The sequence below is a fragment of the Natator depressus genome, chromosome 4 (genome assembly GCF_965152275.1).
Source record: "Natator depressus isolate rNatDep1 chromosome 4, rNatDep2.hap1, whole genome shotgun sequence".
NCBI lineage: Eukaryota > Metazoa > Chordata > Testudines > Cheloniidae > Natator > Natator depressus.
The window spans coordinates 62,173,588-62,194,101 of record NC_134237.1 but is presented as its reverse complement, the minus strand read 5'-3'; the positions used below and the strand labels follow the sequence as shown (position 1 = coordinate 62,194,101).

The window sequence follows — 20,514 nt, the reverse complement described above, 5'->3', positions numbered from 1 at the left end:
ATATCAAACGTTTCACCCCTTTGTTAATACACTGCAAGGTAAAACACAGCAAGGCAAACAACAGAGGAGGGCTCTAAAAATAGTAATACATTTTTCTCTCTCAGAAAGAGGATCATGTCTACATCTTAGACATGGATTGAAATTGGCAGCATGAGCATCCAGAGCAGGCTCTGGAGTTCATAATGCCACCTTAATTTATTGCTAGAAGGTAACACTAATTAACGATTCCAGAAAAGCACAGGAAAAATTTCATCCAGTTTCCCTGAAGGAGCCATCATACTGAATTCAGAATTTTTTGTCATAAAAGTGAATCAGATTTTCTTGATGACATGACAATTTTTTTTCCATGTTAGTGAGTTTTCCTTGCATATTAGCAAAACTGAAAATTAATGCAACATATCATGGAATATTGCTTCCACAATGAGATTTAATAAACTATTATTAAAGAAATGTTGTGTCCTATGTTGGTGCTCTCTCTCCATTATGATAAACGCAAAGATAAATCTGTTAAATATGTTTGTATTTTTGTGATTGTTTCCAATAATGTTTAACAGGAACACCAAAACCAGAACATGCATTTTGGCCAGATTTCCTGATGCACTTGAGCAAAGCTTAATCATATAAAGGGAGTGGTGGGGAGAGATGGCTTTTGGCCACTTTTGGCTTGGCTGCTGGCACATCTTAGAACAAGCTGCCCTTCATTGCATTAGGATGTAAGGGATTGCCCCCCTAGGGGCTGTTATGACAACAAAAATCAACAGAGAATAGTATGCTGCTCCAGCATGTCACTCCCTCTCTCCTGCCCTTTGCACACCCTTGACATGCCTCGTATGCTGTTGGGAGAGAAACCAGGAGGAAGTAACATAGAGCCAGTTAAGCTTTGCCAGGAGAATCCCTAGTATACTAGTGGAGCCCACATTATAGATAGCTTTAAGTGCCCTTGATAGCACAGGAATTGTGCAAAGGGGACTTGGTGGGGCTAAGGATCTGACCCACTATATATTTATGTTTACACACAATATGTTTTCAGCATTCATTTGGATGAGTTGGTTATTCATGAGTGGCACAGCAGATAATAAACAAAACTAACCAAAGATAATCTGACTTCTCACAAGTGAGTTTATCCTAAATGAGTACTGATAAAACCATGCCACCACATGGTTTTATGTTTTACCATGTCACCACATCATATATTCTCCATGCTCCATATATACAATACACCAAATATAGTATCATGAACTCTTTTATATAGCATAGACGAGCTATTTTACAAATATTCTAGAACATTACTTATTGAAATTTTCCTCCTCCAGGTTTAAGGACCATAGTTCCAAGTGGACCGAGCTCAAAGGGGAGCCATAATAAACTTCTAAAACACTAAAAACCTACCTTTAAAATAGCTTTTCAAAATGTTATTTTAAGATCCAACCTGTTGGTATCTTCTAAGACAAGAATTAAGTGTGGTCTGTCTTTCTCAATGTTATAAAGCTCTCCTTTCCACACCTGCAGAGTTATTAAATACCAGAACTTAGGGTTCCCTAACTGAATAAGCAGAACTCTCAGAATATGATTCTCAGTGTAAATAATACTTATGGTTACAAATTCAAAATTCAAATTATGTGACTATTAACTTAAAATTCTGTTTTCTTGAACATTGTTTCTGTACAAATCTGCTAGAATACTCACAGAAGGTGAATAAAGGAACATTATGTGCCCTAAGCACCACTTACACCCTCAAAATAAGGCAAATTACTACTAACACCTGCATACCAAATACACATACATAAACATTTGTACAATTTGGCAAGTACGGAATTCTGGCAAACGGTTTTTGCTCATTCATATAGCTACCCAGATCCAGACCAGCCTTTCTCCCCTTTCCGTTTTTGTCTTAAACAACCCATAGTTGGGCCTTGTAAATCCTGACTAGCTAATCTGAAGAAAAACACATTCAGAATACCTTAATGCTCAGAATACCTTAATGGTGTTCAGGCTGTTTTTGGATGATTCTGGCCATCATTGTTCGGCAAGTAAAGAACACAGGCTGACAGACTTTCCACATGTGCCACTGTTCTAGTCAACAATAAAACAGATTTCTGGGATCTAGTCCCAATGCAGCGTTTCTAGTTTTGTAACACACATATGCCAGTGGGTTACACTTTTATGTTATCTCCTCCAACCTTAATGAAGTTAATTAAATGAACTTCACCTAACCAGCAGACAAAATCACCCAACATATGTTGCTTGAGTCAGGAGAACAGAAGCCTTGCAGTGAGGTTTGTCGAATGGCATCCTAAACCACTCAAACAACTAAAAAAAAAAGTTTTTCCTTTGTTTGACTAGGCTGGAGTCTTGCCACCACATCAAAGCAGAGGTAATTTTGTCATCAAGTAGCTTGTGAAAAATTTACCAAAATATTAGTACTGAAATTTTTCTAGAAATACCATTAAAATGTTATATTTTTATGGAAATCAGTAGCTTGACAGAGCTGTGCCATTATCTTCCATAGGATCAGGAAACAATACAATCACATTCTTGGGAGATGGCAATTTTGGTTGTTTAGTTTCCATTGTTCTACTAAAAGAGGTAGAACTACAACTAGATCTAGCTGAAACTTTTCAACTTATTTTTTCCCCATGAAAAATGTTTAAAAAATTATACGATGTGGCTGATAATGGGGGGGGGGAGGAAAGAGAGCACTACAAACCCAACAATGGCAGCAGTAGGTGGGTTCTGAGCACTTTGATGCATCTCTCACACACCTGCAGCTACATACAGGGCTGTATACATGGCTAACCTGTCTGGCCCCAGGATCTTAGGTATCTTGAAGAGAAGGGCCAGGAAAGAGCAAGACAGAGGGAAATGAGAGTAGGGAGAGAGAGAGAGAGAGTGCAACTCAGGAGTGGGGAAGAAGGAGAAACAGAGATAGATAATATGGAGGGAAAGATTGATATATAGTTAGTACTACATATGTTAGAAAAATACAGTCAGGGGAATCTCTGGGGAGATTAGAAATGGGCATTAGAAAAGCAGACAGGGAAATTCTTGGAGAAATATACAATAGGGGATAGAGGTACAGACTATCTGGAGAGGAATAGTTTTGAGCAGGCCAGAGAGAAGGGCATATTGAGATCTTCTCTATTTGCCAAACATGGTGAATAGAATTGTCCTTAACCAAAACACATTTTCAAATCTTCAGAAAGATTAAGTTTGCGTTTGCTATGAAGAATGAACAGTGGTTCAGGGGAATTCTTACTGAATATTTAACCAAATCAGATTGCACATCAGTATAGCCACCTGGCCATTATCCATCACCAGGAGGATATACCAGCTCCTGGGAACAGTGTCATTTCCTCCATGATCAGCACTAAAGATGGACTGGAAGGGATCCAAGGCCTTGAACTGATACCAAAGTTGCCTCTCCACAGCCCTCTCAACAATCTGCCACAGATAGGGAATCTTCCACAGACAGTGTCAAGAGAGGATTTCCAGGCTAAGGGCCTACCAGCTGTTCCTTAGAGGGAACTGGAACCCCACCTCCACTTGGGAGGCATCTACAGTATTTAACACCAATGGATCCCATATTTTCCTACTTGATTTTGCAAGATATGAGCACATGAGTTCAACATTGTAAATTTTCTGATAGGCTTCACCAGTAAGTGGACAGAGAATATTATTGCTGTGTCTCTTAGTGCCTGAAAACTACCAGGTTTTTGACTTCATAGCTTTTCCTCTGAACACAATGATACCACCACCGAGACAGGCCACAGTTGAGTACTCTTTCAACCCTGCAGTGACTGTGGGTGGCCATCCTTTTGTACTAGTTACTAATCTGAACTCCAAAGACTTAAATGACAATGTGTGCCAAGATGATCTCTTCGATCAAATGGTTACAATTATTGACAAAGAAGATGGACTGGATGGAAAAACAATCTTCATGTACAAGTTCCTTGCTGAACTTGGCCTACTTGTCATGGTTCATCTACATCAAAGCTCTCCTTTGCAGTGATGCCTATAAAAAAAAACAAAAAACTTGACAGCGGTTGGTGCACTGAGACCACAGCCTATCATGCTGACCAATACTGTCGCCTTGTTTCTTTGTACTCCCTCACCTATCTGTTTATATCCATCCGTTGTCTCCTGTCTTATACTTAGATTGTAAGCTCTTTTTGTTCTGTGTTTGTATAACACAATAGGATCTATGACTAGACTCCTGATCTATAACTAGAGCTTCTAGGCATTATGGTAATACAAACAATTAGTAATAACAATTCAGAGGTTACAGTCTAAAATCTTCACTAGTACCTCCAAATGTTCAGTGAAACAATCTGGTCAAAACATCCCTAGAAAAGATATCCCCTCCAGCCCTGCCCAGCCTCTCCAATGGCAGCCATTCTAGATTGAATCCACAAAGTATAGAAAATGGAAAATTCCTCACAAAAGGAAAAACTATTTCTAAGTAGAGATAGCCTCCTAATTTTCAGCTCTCACACACTTTACAAAGAACTATCTGCCTATTTCACAGAAAAGATCACAGAATCAGGGATAACCTCATAGAAAGCATGTAATGCTACCATCCCATCTTCATTCTCAGAATCTGAGATTCACACAACAGGAAGGCCTACTAATATTAAAGACCATCCAAACCTGACCCATAGTCCTAAGGATCTGGAGGACTGCCTGGAAATGCTCTAATCTGACTCAGAACCTTACTCTCAAAGTGTTCCCATAAAGTAGCGGTAGACAACTGCACCTCTCACTTATGAAGATGTGTGAGGCTATATTGTTCCTCTCATGTCCTATTTAATGCATCTATGGAGCTACATGGGGGATCATGAGATGTCAAGATCTACACTGTTAAAACATATGTAAAAATACTCAATTATGTAGCTCCTTCACTACCATCACCCAGTTGATCTGGTGCCTATGCAAAATCAATTCCTACAGCTAGATGAAAGTTTCTTGCTGCAGCTGAACCTAAACCTGGGAAAGTTGAAAATGATACTCGTGGGTAGAGGAATAGTCTACTGCCTAAGAACCCTGAGGAAGGAAATATTTTGGGGGCCTGTATTGGTCAATGGCAGAGGAGAGTAGAAGAGCCCAGAAAGGAGAAAGGAGGATTTTTTGAAACAAGAGGGAGAACTAAACATTCAAACCACTACCCTCCAAAACATATGTTTGAGCTGCAATGAAGGAGGGAGCAAGGAACACAGAGACATGTTGTAAGTGTCTGGGTTTTGGGGTTTTTTTTAGTAGTTACCAAAAGTGACACAGAAAGGTCACACCTGCTTCTGGGTGCAGTGAGAGCTTCAGCATCTCAAAGTTTCAAAGGATACTTACAGACAAGGTTGAAAAGAACTTTTATTTATTTTGAATGGTCAACCTGGAAAATTGCAAGATATAAATTTCTCCATAAAGAATCACTGGTGAATCAGAATTAGAGAGTTAATACTATTATTTTCAAAAACTTTTAAAACAACAAAGTAGTAGTAGCAAAGCTCATGTTTTTGAGAACAATGAATGGGGAAGATTTAATGGCTGGATATAAAGTAGATCTAATAGTGTAACACCTGTCTCCCTCACAACAGCGTTCACTTTTCTTTCACGTTGGAATATTTGGACTAACAAAGCTGACTTTGCAACATGATCTACTGTTTTCAAGGCTAGAAAATATGATAAACAGTACAAACAGGTGAAACAGGCAACTTCAAAACCAGGTGAATGCTGTCAAAAATATTTCACAGAAAGGAAAGAAGATAAACCTATAAGCAAAGTTCTCCCCCACTCCTTCATTTTGTTATAAAGGGTTTTTGACAGTGTAGATTCAGTTTGAAATTTTTTGGTTTTTTACATGCTGAAATGTTTTCTTCTCTATTTACCATGTCAGAATGAAATATCACACACTACACAATGCAGGCTATTAGACAGCTTTTGGATATTGATGAGATAAAGCCCAGAAACAGAGGCAGAAAAGATTAAGCAGTGCTTAATCTGAGTGTACCATAAAATGAAACTAATACTGATAAGCATGACAGTATTCGTGGGTCCACATCTAAGCCAGAAACACCTACTTTGCAAAAGAGTGGAAAACAAAATTCCTAAAGCAGAAGCAATTAGGCATTTTTGTCACCTCCAAAAGGATAAAGGGTAATGGGAAGAGAAGTATCATCATGATTCAAATGGTACTCCAAACAGTTGTCACAGATGGAAAGTATTCTGTGGAATATACCATTTATTTGACACAACCAAAAAAGAAATTATGGTCTAGAATGATCCACTCCTGTCACAGCAAATAGGAATTAATCGTGTCAGAAAAAAAAAAAAGCAATCTCAGAAATCTTCTGAGCTCCCAAGAGTCAACACTCTACGTGTTTGTAGGGATGTAGAGATACTATTTTCATCATCACACTGAACATCATTCTGAAAGTAACACACCCTCAGACTTGATAGTTCTATGAATTATGGCATATCTTCATACTTTCAGCCGTGCAACTGCTAATTCAATGACACTGAAATGTCATTTGGGGTGTTTTTAGTTTGATGGAAATAGCATATTTAACAGCAACTCAAGCATCACCTTTTTATAATTGTAATTATAAATTGATGTCAATGGGAGTCACACCTGCATAAGTGAGACTAAAATTTATCCCATAATTCATAGTTTAAGTGGGGATCTTTTTTTTTTTTTTCAAACCAGTCGGGAATAATTTTTTTTTAAATAAGACTTTCTTTCCCATTTCTTAACCAAAGCCTTCTCTTTGAATACATAGTTTTACTACTTGATCTTAATAGTCAAGATGTGTATGTGTTTTATATTGTTCCACTAAATTTACTTTAAAGTAACATGCAAGAACCAAGACATAACAATAGCCCCATTGTTTTATCTTTGATGGTAGTCTAGAGAAACAAACAAAAAATCCTACATAATATTTTAAGAAACATTTCCCAGGTGACACAAACCTACAAAAAACAATCAAATCCTTTATGTATCCCATTGGGCTTTAATATTGCACATTTCATAGAACTCTTTCATCTGAGATCCCTGCAAGACCAAGTCGCACTGACAAACACAGGAAGAATGGCCTTTGAATGTATTTGCTTTTGTCACAATATTAGTGTTGTTTATTTCAGTTTAGAGTGTCAATTTATAGTCAACAAAACATTTGCACTAGAATTACAGATTTAAAAAAAAAAACATTTACACAGAGGGACAGATCCATGGACCTATGACCATTTACATCAGTTCAGGATCTGCCCCAGATTGCTTGAATAAACTATATCATAGTTGGTAGCCTCAAAAATTGATTTCCCTTTTCATTATATTACTTTACAAGGACTAAGGCTAAAATCTTCAAAATGATTAGTGATTTTGGGTGCCCAATTTGAGATATCTTAAGGAAGCCTGATTTTCAGAGCATGGCTGATCAGAATTTTCTGAAAACGTGGCCCCTTTAAGGTGTTTTACATTGAGTTTTCAAAAATTGAGACACACTCACACACACTCACTCACTGGCATACACACACAGAAATAAATATAAATAAAGTTGTATTTTCCTCCCAACAAATGTTACAATGCTCTGTTTCCTAGAAAATTCAGTGCTAGTAGTATGTAGTTGTGCACAGTTATTTCCAGAGTGGAGTTTTGCTACTTTCTATGGAGCCAGTTTAAGCAATCCTGCAAGTAATTTCCTTTTTACATTTCACATAGATATTGACTAAATAAAATAAGTATCATGACAGTATTCTTTTAAAGGTAAAATGTAAAGGAGGAAAGGAAACAAACATTATCTTTGCTTTGCTGTTCATCTTTAAGACTCATCTACACAAGCAGAAATCAAACCCATTTTCAAAAATGGCTTTACTAACACAAAAAGAAAAGGAGTACTTGTGGCACCTTAGGTTAGTCTCTAAGGTGCCACAAGTACTCCTTTTCTTTTTGCGAATACAGACTAGCATGGCTGCTACTCTGAAACCTTTACTAACACAGTTTCAGCTACATACTTGAGCTAAATTACATTGTTTTAACAATCCTGCTAGTATGTCCACACTTCCTCTTAAGTAACTATGTTAGAAGTGCTTTGAAATACTTGGAATCCTGGGTCACGTAAGCTAGAGTATCTCATTATCCTCCACAGTGTTTCTTGTCAAGAAAGGTAGATTAATGGCCAAATATTTTAGTACAATTTTCTAAAAATGTTCAGATTTCTCCGTTTTACACATACACTGCAATATACTAGTCTGCCATATCTACCGTGTTGACTAGATTGGAAAACTAAAAACTCATGCTACATGCACTTAGGGCTTGATCGTGTTCCCGCTGAAGTCAATAGGAGCTTTTCCATTGCCTTCAGTAGAAACAGAATCAGGGCCTCAGTTTGCTGGCTTCATACTGCAGATTATCAGATCACCTGCAGGGATGAAATCATCTGGTTATGTAGTAATCCTGCCCATATTACAAAGTAAGCTATAGCATTTAGGCATAACACTTAAATATTAACCAGACGTAATGAAATGATTGAAATAAAAATTGATAGCATTTTTATAATACTAAAAAGGTATTGTCACTGGAACTCACAACCTATGGCATAGCACCTCAGTTCTGCTCTATTCCCTTATTTTTTATACCTGTCACTCTCTTTTTTAGTACTATTTAAAAAAATCACTTGCATCATCAGTAAGTCTTAATCTTTCATTAAAAGTTGGCAACTAAAACTATACACTCTGGGTAAAGCTGGTCAGTTAGTATTTACTCAATGGTTTTCATGATATTTCTACAAAAATATCTGATTTGTTTAACTCTGTGCCCAATCCTATGAAGAGAGGAGACTCTCCAGTAAGCAGCAGCTCAGCACTCTCAAGTCCCACCACAGTCAAAAGTTTGAAGCACTGGGCCCACTGAGCAAATGGCTCTAACACTTCCAAATGAGCCATTGGAGTCTATATGGTAATGTGGTTGGAGACTTTTAAAAGGCAGATTATTGATCCAACTGATTGCAAAAGCTCCACATGGTTTAAATCCCTATTTTGTGCATCACTGAAATGACCGATCATAGCAGCTTTTTGGTGTTATGGGCACAGAGCAGAGTTAGATAAATATCACATACACGTACCAAGGAACAACTCCAGAGCCCAGGGCCTAGATGGCATAATTTGGCCAAGGACTGGGCCAATGAACTGGGATAATATGAAAAGTGGGGTGGACCGTGGGAAGAATCCTTTCTTCAGGCTACAAAGCTACTCTATCGTCTACACTCTAGCTCAGCAACTGAAGTAACCTCTGAAGACCCTTAAATAATCCTCTCACTGCACAACCGTGGCTCTTCCAATCCTACCCCCACCGCTTCCCTCTGCCACCATGCCTCAGTCTTTCCTCCTTCCCTCCCATCATAGGGGTGTTGCCACTCACAGAGCAGGGCTCTGCACCATGTAAGGAGGGCATACTCCTTGAGAAGCACATTCACAACCTGTGCAGAAGAGCCATCTTGTCCCACTACCAAGAGGCCTTTCTCAGCCTTGGAAAAGGAAGCTGGATATGCCCTTAATCCTGTTAAAAAGTAACAAATGGCATTTTTTATGAAAAAGGTTAGTTTGAATGTGCAGTAGCTCCTTCTCTTTCCACCTCAAACAGGCCACTAAATGATGCTTGATGCCATGCACTAGTGGGCTGCAAAACTTCAGTAATTCAATAACAACAGTCATATAAATTCTAGAAGGTGGTAAAAAGGCAACTGAAAGCATTACCTAATGGACTGCTTTGTTTTTTGCTTTTCATTCTTAACACTTTAGAGTCAAACCCTTTTATTTTTCAAATCAACTAAAAGGAAATAAAATCAAAGAATTTGCTTCCAGGCTGAAATATCTTTATGCCCCATTTCAGCCTGGGTCAAAATTTTAACTCTTTATAAATAGAAATGTCTAATAAAAATGCTGAGATGACATTCTTAACTATAGTAATATGAGAAAATGCAGTATTATGTAACTGAAATTCAATCAGAGACTAAAATGAAAAGGGATAATAGAGAAACTAGACTTCATCAGATACTGGTTATTGTGAGCATTTTATGTACTGTCTCAGTTACAGTATCCTTGCCTCTAGTGGACTTGAAGCCAAATCAGCCCGTCTATGAAAGAAGCTGCATTTATAAGTTTTCAAGAGTGTTACAGTCTACTGGTAAACAAAACAGAAACTGTGGCACAGGTTTTCAAGAGAGACCAGTGTTCACACAGGCACCAAAATCAGTAGCCAGATTTTCAAAAGAGCTCAGCATGTTTCGTGCTGAATTTTTTTTTAATATTGAGCCATGAATGTCACAAAGAGAACTTGCTCAGTGCAGAACTCTTGAAAATCTAGCACCAATTGCGTATTCTGAAAACTTGAAAATCTGGCCCTACATGAACATTTTTACAGACATTCCCCCTACATGGCACATGACAAGTAAATACTCTCATGGACTTCAGTGAGAATTTTGCCAGCAAAAGGATCATGGAATTAGACCACAAATGGGAAATTGCCATTTTTCTCTTCTTTTTGGTATCTACACCAATTTAACTTCAGTGTTTAACAAATGAAGATACATTTCTGATGTGCACAATAAGCTATTCACAGAATAATTGAAGTGGGAATTCAGTTGTAGGCACAGCACCATCAAACAAACATGCAAGAGGATCCCATGCCAAGTTAAATCTGCTCATATAGAGCTCAATAGCCTGGTCTGATATAGAATAAAGGAAATTTCTTATGGCCTGATCCTGCCACCTTTAATTGCACTGAATATAGTACCTTAACCCAAAAAGCAATGTCTTTAGTTTCTACAAGGTTGGCTGTGGCGTAAGATGATATTCAATGTCAGCTACTGTAGAAGAACTGGACCCTTATTTTGTAGAGAATAATTAATATCTCTTAGTGAAAGTCTTTTCTTTACTACATCTTTTGTACTTTTTATCAAGGCATACTGAAGACCAATAGAGTTACACTGTCTGAAACAGTGTAAATAAAATCAGAATCAGGCCCCAAAAGCTTTACTCAGTGACTTCATTCTCCAACTGGAAACTTTAGGGCACAAATACACTTCCCTTTTAAACTGACTGATGTATAGGTAAGAAAACCCTTAAAAGTTTCTTAAAAGCATACAAAATGTCAAAGATGTATTTAGGGATAAGTACAAAAAAAAAAAAGAGGGCGTATTCCCCTTGATCAGTGATTCACAAAGCACCTTTGCGCTACAGACAAAAAGATAAATGAAGCGTAGATATTAGAAGTAATACTTAAAACAGCATAATCCATATCACTGTAAGTACACATTACAAATTAGAAATACAGTGCGGTAAATAGAGCTACACAGTATGTATTATCTTAACAGGTGATTTTTTTAAAATATGCATTCACTGTATTTGCCTAGTTCTTTTCATCTCTCCTTTCCATTCAAATAAACTGTAAAGCATTCACTAATGAAATACCAGACTGTTTGTTTATCATCAAAGTACCTTTTCAATTTTAACTAGCTTAAAACTAATATGTATTTGTAACCAATGTACAATTTTAATTAACTTTTTAAAGTAAAACCTGAAGGTTTTAAAACAAAATAATAATGCTGATACAAAACACATTAATTTCAAACAACATAAGAGAGATTTCTACAATAGCAAGCCTTCTGCAACACTGAAACCAGTTTTCAGTAAACTATGTGACACAAAAAAATAAAATCACCATGGGCAGAACAACTGTAGAAAAGTACATGAGTGAATCCCTAATTCTTGGTCTTCTAGAAATATAATTTCTCACAGTACTGTGATGCTGGCCACTGTATACCAGATAATTGTAGGTACCACAAGTTAGGTATCAGAAAATTTAAAAATATAATAAAATAAAAATCTTTTGGCTCAGGCGTTCTTGTATGAGAAGCACAATACTTAATCAACATGTGTGTGATGCATTTACCTATTCAACCCTCTTCTCAACATTACTTTGAGCCTCATCCTACAGGCTTTGGCTTCAGTGCCAGTGTGCACTATTCAAGAATGCACAGAGCCTTCAGAATAAAATATTGGTAATTCATGCTCCCAGCTGATTTATAGAGATTGGAAGGTTGACTTAAGATGGTAATTTTGCTTGTAAGGGCTTCTGGAATCATATTATTCAGAAAGTTACTGTGTGGTTTAAACAATTTCCTGCTTTTTCTTTATATTACACCAAAGCCAAGTATTTACTTATTAGTTGCATTCATTTGAGAACTTTACTATGGAGTATTTTCCCAACCATTTCAGTATCAAATAACTGGTCTTATTGGAACTTTCTGTAAAATCACTCAGATTTTACAAATGGTCTTATCATTACATAAACCTTTTTCTGTCAAGATGTAGACATGACAAGTTCTAGAAGAAAGTTACTGATAATTAAATTAAAAAGAAAAGGAGTACTTGTGGCACCTTAGAGACTAACCAATTTATTTGAGCATAAGCTTTCGTGAGCTACAGCTCACTACATCGGATACATACTGTGGAAACTGCAGAAGACATTATATACACAGAGACCATGAAACAATAGCTCCTCCCACCCACTCTCCTGCTGGTAATAGCTTATCTAAAGTGATCACTCTCCTGACAATGTGTATGATAATCAATGGCCCAACTTAAAAAGCTTATGCTCAAATAAATTGGTTAGTCTCTAAGGTGCCACAAGTACTCCTTTTCTTTTTGCAAATACAGACTAACACGGCTGTTACTCTGAAACCTGATAATTAAATTATACACATTGACATAACAATGATAGCATACCTTCAATTTCGTTAATAATCTTGAACTAATGAAAAACGTTTCCCCTCAACAATTATCAACTGTGCAAGTAGAATTGTAGCAGCTACACACCTCTTAATTCTCAAATATATCTTTATAATCCAAGATCTGATCCACTCTGTTGACATCAGTAGTAAGACTATAATTTACTTCAACAGCTTTAGATCAGTCCCCAGTTCATGCAGTAGGTCCAGATCATGCAAAGATTTGTGCACATGCTTAACTTTATGCACAGTGAGTAGTCCCGTTAAAGTCAATGTAAATTAGTTATTATAGTAATTAGTAATTCATACAATAAATATATTACTAAGTACAGGGAACTAAAATTTATTTCAGTAGTTTTATAATGACAAGTAAAATGATCATTCATTAAAATATTTAGAGACTAGTAAAGATTTAATTGATGTGTATCTCATGATTAGCAGTTAAACCTAGCTCATTTGGTACTTAGTTTTATTTTAATTATCTTCACAATATAAATAGGATGTATATTTAAGACACAGACAAGATTTATGCAATCATGCAATGAAAATCTGGAAAGTCAAGCTGCCAAACCAAAAATGTCACTTATCTGTAACTCCCCAACTTCTGGATCATGGCTCTATGTATGTAAATTTAAATATCAGCAAGAAGAAAACAGACACAGCAGGGAGGGAACTATCACAAGGAACAAGTGTCCTGGGTTTGATTTTGTAAGGCCAACAGCAGCAAGAACTTTAAAGTACTTTAAAGTCTGCTAAAGCTCTTGATTTTGAGTGAAAAAGGGGGGGGGGGAAGGTGAGGGGTTATTTGGGAGTGTGAGAAGTGTGACAGTTCATATAGCATACCATGCCAAGATATTTTTACATCATTTTTATGGTAGGTACAGTTTGGAGCTTGTCAATTCTAACTATAAGCAAGTGACTTTCCTGTGTAGAGATGTGTAGGGGAAAAGAAATGAAAAAGAACTAACAGGAGAAAATATGAACAAACCTAAGCATAACTACTGAACAAATTTCTCCTCTCCTTAAAAAACAAAACAAAACCATTATTGTGCAATACATTTCCTTTTGGTCCAGAGTATATTTACTCCACATAAACACAGATACATCTCTCCTTGCTTTCCTGGGATAGTCTGTTTTTTTAATTTATTTATTTTTGAAATGTTTTTACTGGTGATTCTCTTAAGAATTCCATCTGTAGCATTATAGTACAAAACAGCTAGAAAACCAAATGCCATGAATACCTCTCTCCTTCAGAAGTTTCAATACTCTAGACATTCATAGGTTTTCAAAGCTGCTGGTTGATGATATAATGAGAGGATCTGTGATTTATGCATGAATCAGCAACTCCTTGTCATAATGTCATGGTGCAGTGATCCCTGCAGAGCTGTAAGACTTGATTTAAAATGGAAATGCTCAACCCCCTCTTGAGCCAGCAAGATTAAACTTCCAAGATCTTACATATATTACCTCTGTGCCGAGGCTACTTTATGAATAACTTGTTACTATTATTGAGCTTTTACAATACCCTGAAGAAACGTCTCTTGAAGGGACTCAAATCTCTTTTTAGGGTTAAAAAAAAAAATCAGCATTCACAAAATAACTGGTATTGTTTAGTGTTTGAAGGGTTACAGGAAGATTGTCAAGGTTCATCACCTCAGCTGTTTTCTGTTTTGATGTAATTACACAATATAATCTATTCCTGATATTGTAGATGAGGAGTGATTTCATCAGTTGCGGTGGGTTTAGTTATACTATGCTAAAGGACTAATAGTTCATTTTTCTGGATAACCTCCAGTTTTACGCTATAGATCACCGCCACTACTGTAACCTTGTCACAACTGTTAAAAGCCAAAATCTCCCAAACACCAGTTTGTGGTGCATTGTAGTGACCTTGTAACTTTCCTTTCCCCTTTACTTCTTTCCCTGATTTACGTCATTGGAATCACCTACGCGCATCGAAATCTGCTGCTTCTAGCGCGCTTCCCCCTCAGAGAGAGATTGTACTCTTGGCTCCTGGGCACCACTCACGCTGCTCTCATCCGTGTCAGGGCTGCACAGTCCCTCAATGAAAACCACGAACCAGAGCCTCCCCTCCGGCATGAAAGAAATGGTGCTACTCGATTGACACCAGCTGCTGAAGATTTGCCCTCAAGTATTTGCTAAAGACCAAAATGAACCCGCCCAAACGGCAGCTTGCGGTGTGTGTTACACAACTTAGTGCAACCTGTGCTACCCAAAGCAGAGCCTCCCTCCCCACACGTCTGCCTTTTGGTCATCATCTACCGATCAGAAGGACTCACTCACCGGACTGTTTGCTGCCTGTTTTGACAACTGTCAACCTCGCAAGCCTCCTTCCTTTGTTTGTGCGTATGGGAACGTAATGCTCTAAACAGTTCTGCTTTGTGTAAAAGCCACTCGTTCCGTCTGTAGACTCAGTGTTTCCGTGCAATTAAATGTTTTCAATAATACATATGATCTTTAACTAAGAACACTTTTTGAACAGCCTGCGTCCTGGGTTTCCTTTAGTTATTTTGGGAAGTACTTCGCTTACGGTCTAATATTGGGGTTTGATGTGTCTGTGTGCGTGCTAACTTCTGAAACGTGTCTCTGTTTCAAAAGAATGATTTACAAACATTTAAAATCGATACCCAACGCTGAGTAAGACTTCCTATCCTCCCAACAATTTCACCTGGAAAGAGAGGATCTGGAAAGGCTGACTGTTGGTGGAAGTAGTCTGCCATCTGCTGGATGCTTAATCTATGCCTGCCATTTTTCTCTTCGGTCTGTGAACCTACTCTTAAAGCTGCAGAACTCCATTTTTACAATGACTGGGTAGAGTTTCTAGCGGTCGGAACAGCGTTTTGTTTTATTCAGTCACTGCCATGACTACTTTGAATAGTAACAGTTTCTCCTGAATGTTATGATTGTCCATTTAGCTTACTGAACTTTGGTTTAGGCGTGGGCTAAACTAGCAGAAGAGCACCTCTGCTAAGCCAGGTTGATGAACTGACTATTCAGTCAGTAAAGATCCAGCAGCAGTTTCCAGTATCAGTTTTATTTCACCTGTAAGATGCTTTGTAGGTCACCACAAGAAAACAAGCTGCGAGAGAACCAGATACAGAACCTCAGTTCTCAAACAAGAACGAATTTCATAGGATGAGGTAGTGGAAACGGTAATGGGGGGGGGGGGAGCTAATTTTGAAATGTTCAGTACCTCCAGTTCTAAACGAACTGCTAATTTTTATCTGGCTCAGCAAATACTGGTCTCCAGTATCCTCTGTTGGCTAATCACAAACCTTTCCTGGATGGTAATCGAAGAAGTACTATTTCTAATTATTTTTAGTATGTGCCTCTTGATTCAATCCAGAACCAACAGGATACCTGCACTAAACAGTCAGTTGTGATAGACTTGAGAGACACTACCTGCTCTTACTTTACTCACTTTAGCTTGTCATGGACCGGGCTGTTATCCTGGACCCCAATCTGCAAGTCGCTCGAAAATGGAAGTTTTGGGTTTGGCCACACACAGAAAGACAAGAGAAAAAGGAGAGCCCGCTGAAAGCCTATATCAGCTCTTTAATGACGTAAGAGCCTTTCATAAACCCTCCAGGGGTCCGATAAACATTGTAGGAGTTGTCTGGAGGAAGATTTTTAAGCTCAAGAACGAGTCAGGCACAAACATCAAATGTGGTTTATTAAGGAAAGCAGGATTCCTCCACTTTCTGGAAGAAATTGAAAAGCAGCCATGTTTGCCGTTAGAGATTGTTAGCAACAGGAAAATCGCTGGTGCTGCTTTAACTAAATCACATTCAGGAGTTCATTGACTTGGGAGTGGAAAAGCATGAAAACACAGAACAATCATTCAGGCTGACCTTGAATTTTGCCAGGACTAGAATTTTAAGGAACATCTAGATTCAGTTGATTAATTTCCAACAAAATGTCTTGAAAATACTACCCAGAAATAGTACTAAGTCCCTAGAGTCTCCCACGATATTTGATGAGCTGAGAACTCGTCAATTAAATAAACTGGGCAGTTCTCTCACATTACGGTAAATAACTAATGCGATAAAATTATGAAACTAGCTGGCTGCTGGAGTAAATCTGTTGTTCCCAGCCATTAATACCCGTATTCAAAGATAACAGCAAGGTTTTTCTTTAAAAGGGTACTTTCTTCTTTCATTCCCACTTTTTAAGGACAAATTAAAAAATGAGAGACTGTGGCTGAGTATGCAGCCTGCACGCAGAATTAAGGGAAACTTCAGTGTGACCATGCAATGCTCTCTTCCTAGTGCACAATAAGGGGAAGTCAGTTTCCTGAGCTAGTAACCATCTGTGTTGCCTGCTTGTCCTTGTAAACGGTGTCTCTGCAGTAGACTCATTTCACCGCAAACAGATGCGGTAGGAGAGCAAGACTGAAAGCGGAGACTATGTCGGAAGCCATTTGGAGCGTAGGGAACAAATTACAGCTTTTAATGCTCCCCACGGACAGGTGTGCCTTTTTAGGGCTCCTGGATTTGTTACAATTGTCATTTTTAAACGGTTGTTTGGGTTTTCCACTCTGTATCGCACGGTTTCTCCTTAAAGTTAGAATGACAAATTGTAGCTCTAATCGGCTGGGTCTGAGATGATTTTTCTCGTTAGGCAGGCACCTAAATGGGCGTCCTCCCTGTCTTTTTTTTTTTTTTTTTTTAAAGGTGTTGCGCCGCCAGTGTACAATCAGGGAATCTCACAGGCCAGGCTGAACGTTCATAATTCATTCCCAGAACTTAAAAGTGCCTTTCTCATTCAAGATATTGCACAGGTTTAAACAATCCTCCGACACTGAAACAATGCAAAATATGGGCGTAAAATTATCCCATCAGAATCGGTGCGTACACACATACACCACTAGATAAAATTTCCCAATGGGTCTGTAGCATACGTTATTGCAAAGCACCTTACTCGAGGAATCGCTCTCTCTTTTAATCGCACTAAGACTAAAACCCTGACTCCAGCTATTTTCATATACCCCACTCAAAGGATGTATTTGTTATACATCTAGGCAGATTTATTATGTTTTCTTGGTGTATCCTTATTTTACCAAGGAGACGAAAAACAACCGTGTCTCTGCCTGTGATTTTAAGAGGAGGGGATGATCACGGCTCTCAAATCTACCTGCTCAGCCAAATTTGCTAATTGTTCAATCTACTATTTCGGATAATGTGATGTAGTTTGCAACCAACGATGTTTGTAGGGGCTTTTCAGTGTTGGTTTTACCGTGGTATTTTCCCGCGTGACCCTGCCATTTTACCTATTGTCTGAGCCCGCTGCAAAACCACTGAACACGGGGAAACATACAGGAAATCGCGAGGATGGGAAGGGATGGCAGCTGTTCTGGCCCTATGAAATTATAATACAGTAGATTATAAGAATACCCCAGAGTCTGTGTCGGAAGAAAGCATCAATTTTCCAACAGTACTACCCTCGAGGTGCAATGATTTTATACAGGGAGTGAGCGGGCTCTTTCTTAATGTGCATTTACTCCCGAAAATCCCATCTTTTTGCTGGTCTCTTTGTTAATGTGCCCCCCGCCACCCTGGAGGGGTTCCTCAGAGAGGCTTGAATTATTGGGGTAACGGTAGGAAGGGGGAACTTGATGTAATATGGAGAATTGCAAACAGTAAAATGGCTGATCCGTGTCTCATTTAGCTATTGATGCTCAGACCCGAGCGGATCCACTCGCGTTTGGCTTCCCCCATTCCCGATCGCCTCGCACATCCTGCTTTATTTGTCAGCGCACCGCTGTACCACACCAAGGCGGAAGTCAGGACCGCCGCTCAACGGAGCTAGAACTGCACAGCTTTCGTGGGCAGCAGGCTCTCCTGGTTAAGTTTAATTGATTAATTGGAGAGCTAAATGGATCTCCGCTCAACAGCTCCTAGCTCAGCTTGGAGCGTTTAATTTGCTGACCCTGCCTGTCCAGCTGGACGGGGAAAGCGAGCATATGGTCCCACGCCATGTGCAGTAAGCCAGGCTTATGTAATGTATGGAAAGAGCAGAAAAGGAACCATTTTAAACCTGGACCATCTGTAAAGCAGTGTGTGCCATCCGCGGGGGAGGCGCCCTTTAAGCCCCAAAGTCATCGCCAGAGGAGCGCATTAGATGGGCGCGTTCTTCCCAAACCTGCCCCCACAGCTTCCCGGGGGGCAAAGCACTGCACAGCCCGCACACCACCCTCTCCCACCGCCCCATTCCTAGTGCGCACGCGTCCCTGCTCCCCTCCTCCCCCGAACACGAGAGAAAGGGGTCCAGGCGGTCTCACGCCTCCCCCAGAGCAGTCCGGTCCACAGTTATTTGAATGACACCAGCATTCGTTACTCACAAGCATTGGTGACAGCGAAGCTGTTGGCTACCTCCAGGTTGTCGATGTGGGGCGTCAGCCTAAACTCTGAAGTGGAAAACTGAACCATGCCTACCCGAAATGCACTGTATTCCTGATCGGCACCCCTCGGAAACAACCCTCCTGCAGGGAAACAAACACACATAAAACACAACAAGAGACCAGATCAGTGCTGCAAAGTGGGAAGCTTCAGGCAAGAGGGGACTGACGCTTGGGCATCGCATCGCTTGGGAGCCACTTATTCTCGCTGGCAGGGAAAGAGGCAGCTACATGCACGCTCGCTCTGGGGCGGTGGATCTCTTCTAGTCAGCTGTCTCAGAGGGGCATGTTATTTGTCGGGAGCCGTTGATTCTGCATCACGCCAGAGAGATGCGAGTCTCTTAATAACGTGCATACCCTGCATGGCAAACCGTTATCGGACCAGCTACACGATTTCGTTTCTGTTTAAGGCAAAGGGGGGATAGCCATCATTTCTGAAGGGAGGGGGCGTCATACAAAATCACACACACACACATGTGTGTGTATAATACATAGCATTCAGTGCTTGACAGGACATGAATACTCGAGCGCAATGCCAGCTGTGAATGAACGAACAAATAATCCCTCCAAATTAAACCTCAGTCAGAAAAAAAAAATAAAAAATCCTGCAGTGCAGAGAAACCTACCTATTTGTATGCTGTTAGAATAGACCCCCCAAATCAGTCCCCAGAACACAGGAGACAGGAAGACAGAAATATGCATAATCTTTTGCATTTCCATTAAAAGTAGAGCATCCACGAAGCCACAAACGATCCCTTTCCTCCTCCTCGTTCTTTGTCAGTTCTCGCCAGCGAATTAGATCCTCTGCAATGTTGGGCGAGGGACCAGACCACCCGAAGAAAGGAAAATAACCCCGAAGCGCCGGAAGCGGGAGAAGCCTTTGCACAAGGTCTGGTCCTTGTCCCGGCTCCAGAAGTAAGAAGGCTGCTTGAACGCTGCCGTGGTCCCAGCACATCCAGCACACGCACATGCACTCACACACTCGCACCCCCTCGCGCTAGCTCACAGGCTGGGGAGCGGGGAAGAACCCGGCGCGCGTGCGCGAGCAGCACAGCGCGCGGGAGCGCGCCCCCACCCCCACTTTCTCTCGTTGCCCCCAGCCCTGGAGCGCGGCTTGAGCTGCTCGCCCGGCTCAGCATCAGGGCTGCGCCGCTGCGGCTGCTTCCCGCGTCCCCCCAGGGCCGCTGCCGCCGGGACAGCGCTAACCAGGGGGCTGGCGCCTTTGCGCACCGCGGACAGCGCCGCAGCCAGAGCAACAGAGCCGCCGCAGACCTACCCGCCGCCGGTCCCCAGTGCTGCAGGGGGCTCCCGACGGGCTCG

General features: G+C 40.0%; 1 protein-coding gene across 5 annotated transcripts in view; it reads right to left on the bottom strand.

Moving 5' to 3' along the window:
- GRIA2 (glutamate ionotropic receptor AMPA type subunit 2) overlaps window positions 1-20,226 on the bottom strand; it is a 114,153-nt gene extending 93,927 nt beyond the window's left edge. For 3 of the 5 annotated variants that reach the window (XR_012639303.1, XM_074951056.1, XM_074951055.1), the window contains exons 1-2: window positions 19,821-20,223; window positions 19,138-19,278 (exon numbers count right to left, since the gene is read on the bottom strand). Coding sequence is in view for 4 of the 5 variants with exons in the window: in XM_074951056.1 (XP_074807157.1) it covers window positions 19,138-19,278; window positions 19,821-19,914 (235 nt within the window). In the remaining variant the exon portion in view is untranslated. Of the gene's footprint in view, window positions 1-19,137; window positions 19,279-19,820 lie in introns of all 5 variants that reach the window. The other 2 variants (XM_074951057.1, XM_074951058.1) reach the window with 2 other exon arrangements.
- Window positions 20,227-20,514: the final 288 nt, after the last annotated feature.